The 786-nt window shown below is 41.7% G+C and overlaps 1 protein-coding gene across 1 annotated transcript in view; it reads right to left on the bottom strand.

Moving 5' to 3' along the window:
- The window catches only part of LOC119593032 (maltase A3-like), a gene marked incomplete in the record, with an annotated part of 10,545 nt that overhangs the window by 1,584 nt on the left and 8,175 nt on the right, over window positions 1-786 (bottom strand). The window contains 2 exon segments of the mRNA XM_037941928.1: window positions 329-463; window positions 694-786. Coding sequence (XP_037797856.1) covers window positions 329-463; window positions 694-786 — 228 coding nt within the window.

Raw genomic sequence — 786 nt, 5'->3', positions numbered from 1 at the left:
ATTCATATCCAGACGACCTTATTCCTAGAAGATTTTGAAAAGCCAAATAGCATTCTTAGGTATATTGGGAGCAACATTCCACATGTAAGGCAAAGCAACTGAAAAAAAAGTTGTTTTGCATCTTTGCAGCATAAATATTGTGCAGAATGATATTTCTAAAGCTTGACTTCCCCTTTCGAAAAGAAAGTAATAAACATACAAAAAAACAACAACAACTCTAAATCAAAAGGTAACATAAAAAGACGAAAAAAGATTTACCTTTTCGAAAGGAAAAGAACACACACAAAAAAGACGGAAATTTAAGATGGAAACAAAAGAATAGACAGACCGGCCAAAGTCGAATTGTCCCACTGCATCGGCGTCCTCTCGGGGTCCCTGCTGTAGTCTTCGTATCCGTCAAGACCGTGGTTACATGCCTGGGGATCCTGGGTGTCTTCCCACGATATGAAGGTGTTCAACATCCCTAAGGGGGTAGTTGTAATTTATTAGTGTAATCTATGATTGTATTTTAAGGGGGCGTGAAGAGGTATGAGTATTATCTTACACGTTTTATCCTACTAGGTATGCATACAGTATACTAAAAAACAGAGAATTTAACTTGTTTATATAGTAAGTACATGCGTTATATGTCTGCGTTTGCACCTAAGACATACACACGCTCTCACAGGAAGCAACAGAGCCCAGTGTCCTCACCGATCTCCTCCCCGTAGTAGGTGACGGGCGTCCCCGGCAGCAGAAGGACCAGCATGTTGAGCGCGTCGATCAGGTCCTCGCCGAAGCGGGACC

This window comes from Penaeus monodon, chromosome 31 (assembly GCF_015228065.2).
Source record: "Penaeus monodon isolate SGIC_2016 chromosome 31, NSTDA_Pmon_1, whole genome shotgun sequence".
NCBI classification, from domain to species: domain Eukaryota; kingdom Metazoa; phylum Arthropoda; class Malacostraca; order Decapoda; family Penaeidae; genus Penaeus; species Penaeus monodon.
This window is presented reverse-complemented; position numbering and strand designations above follow the sequence as displayed.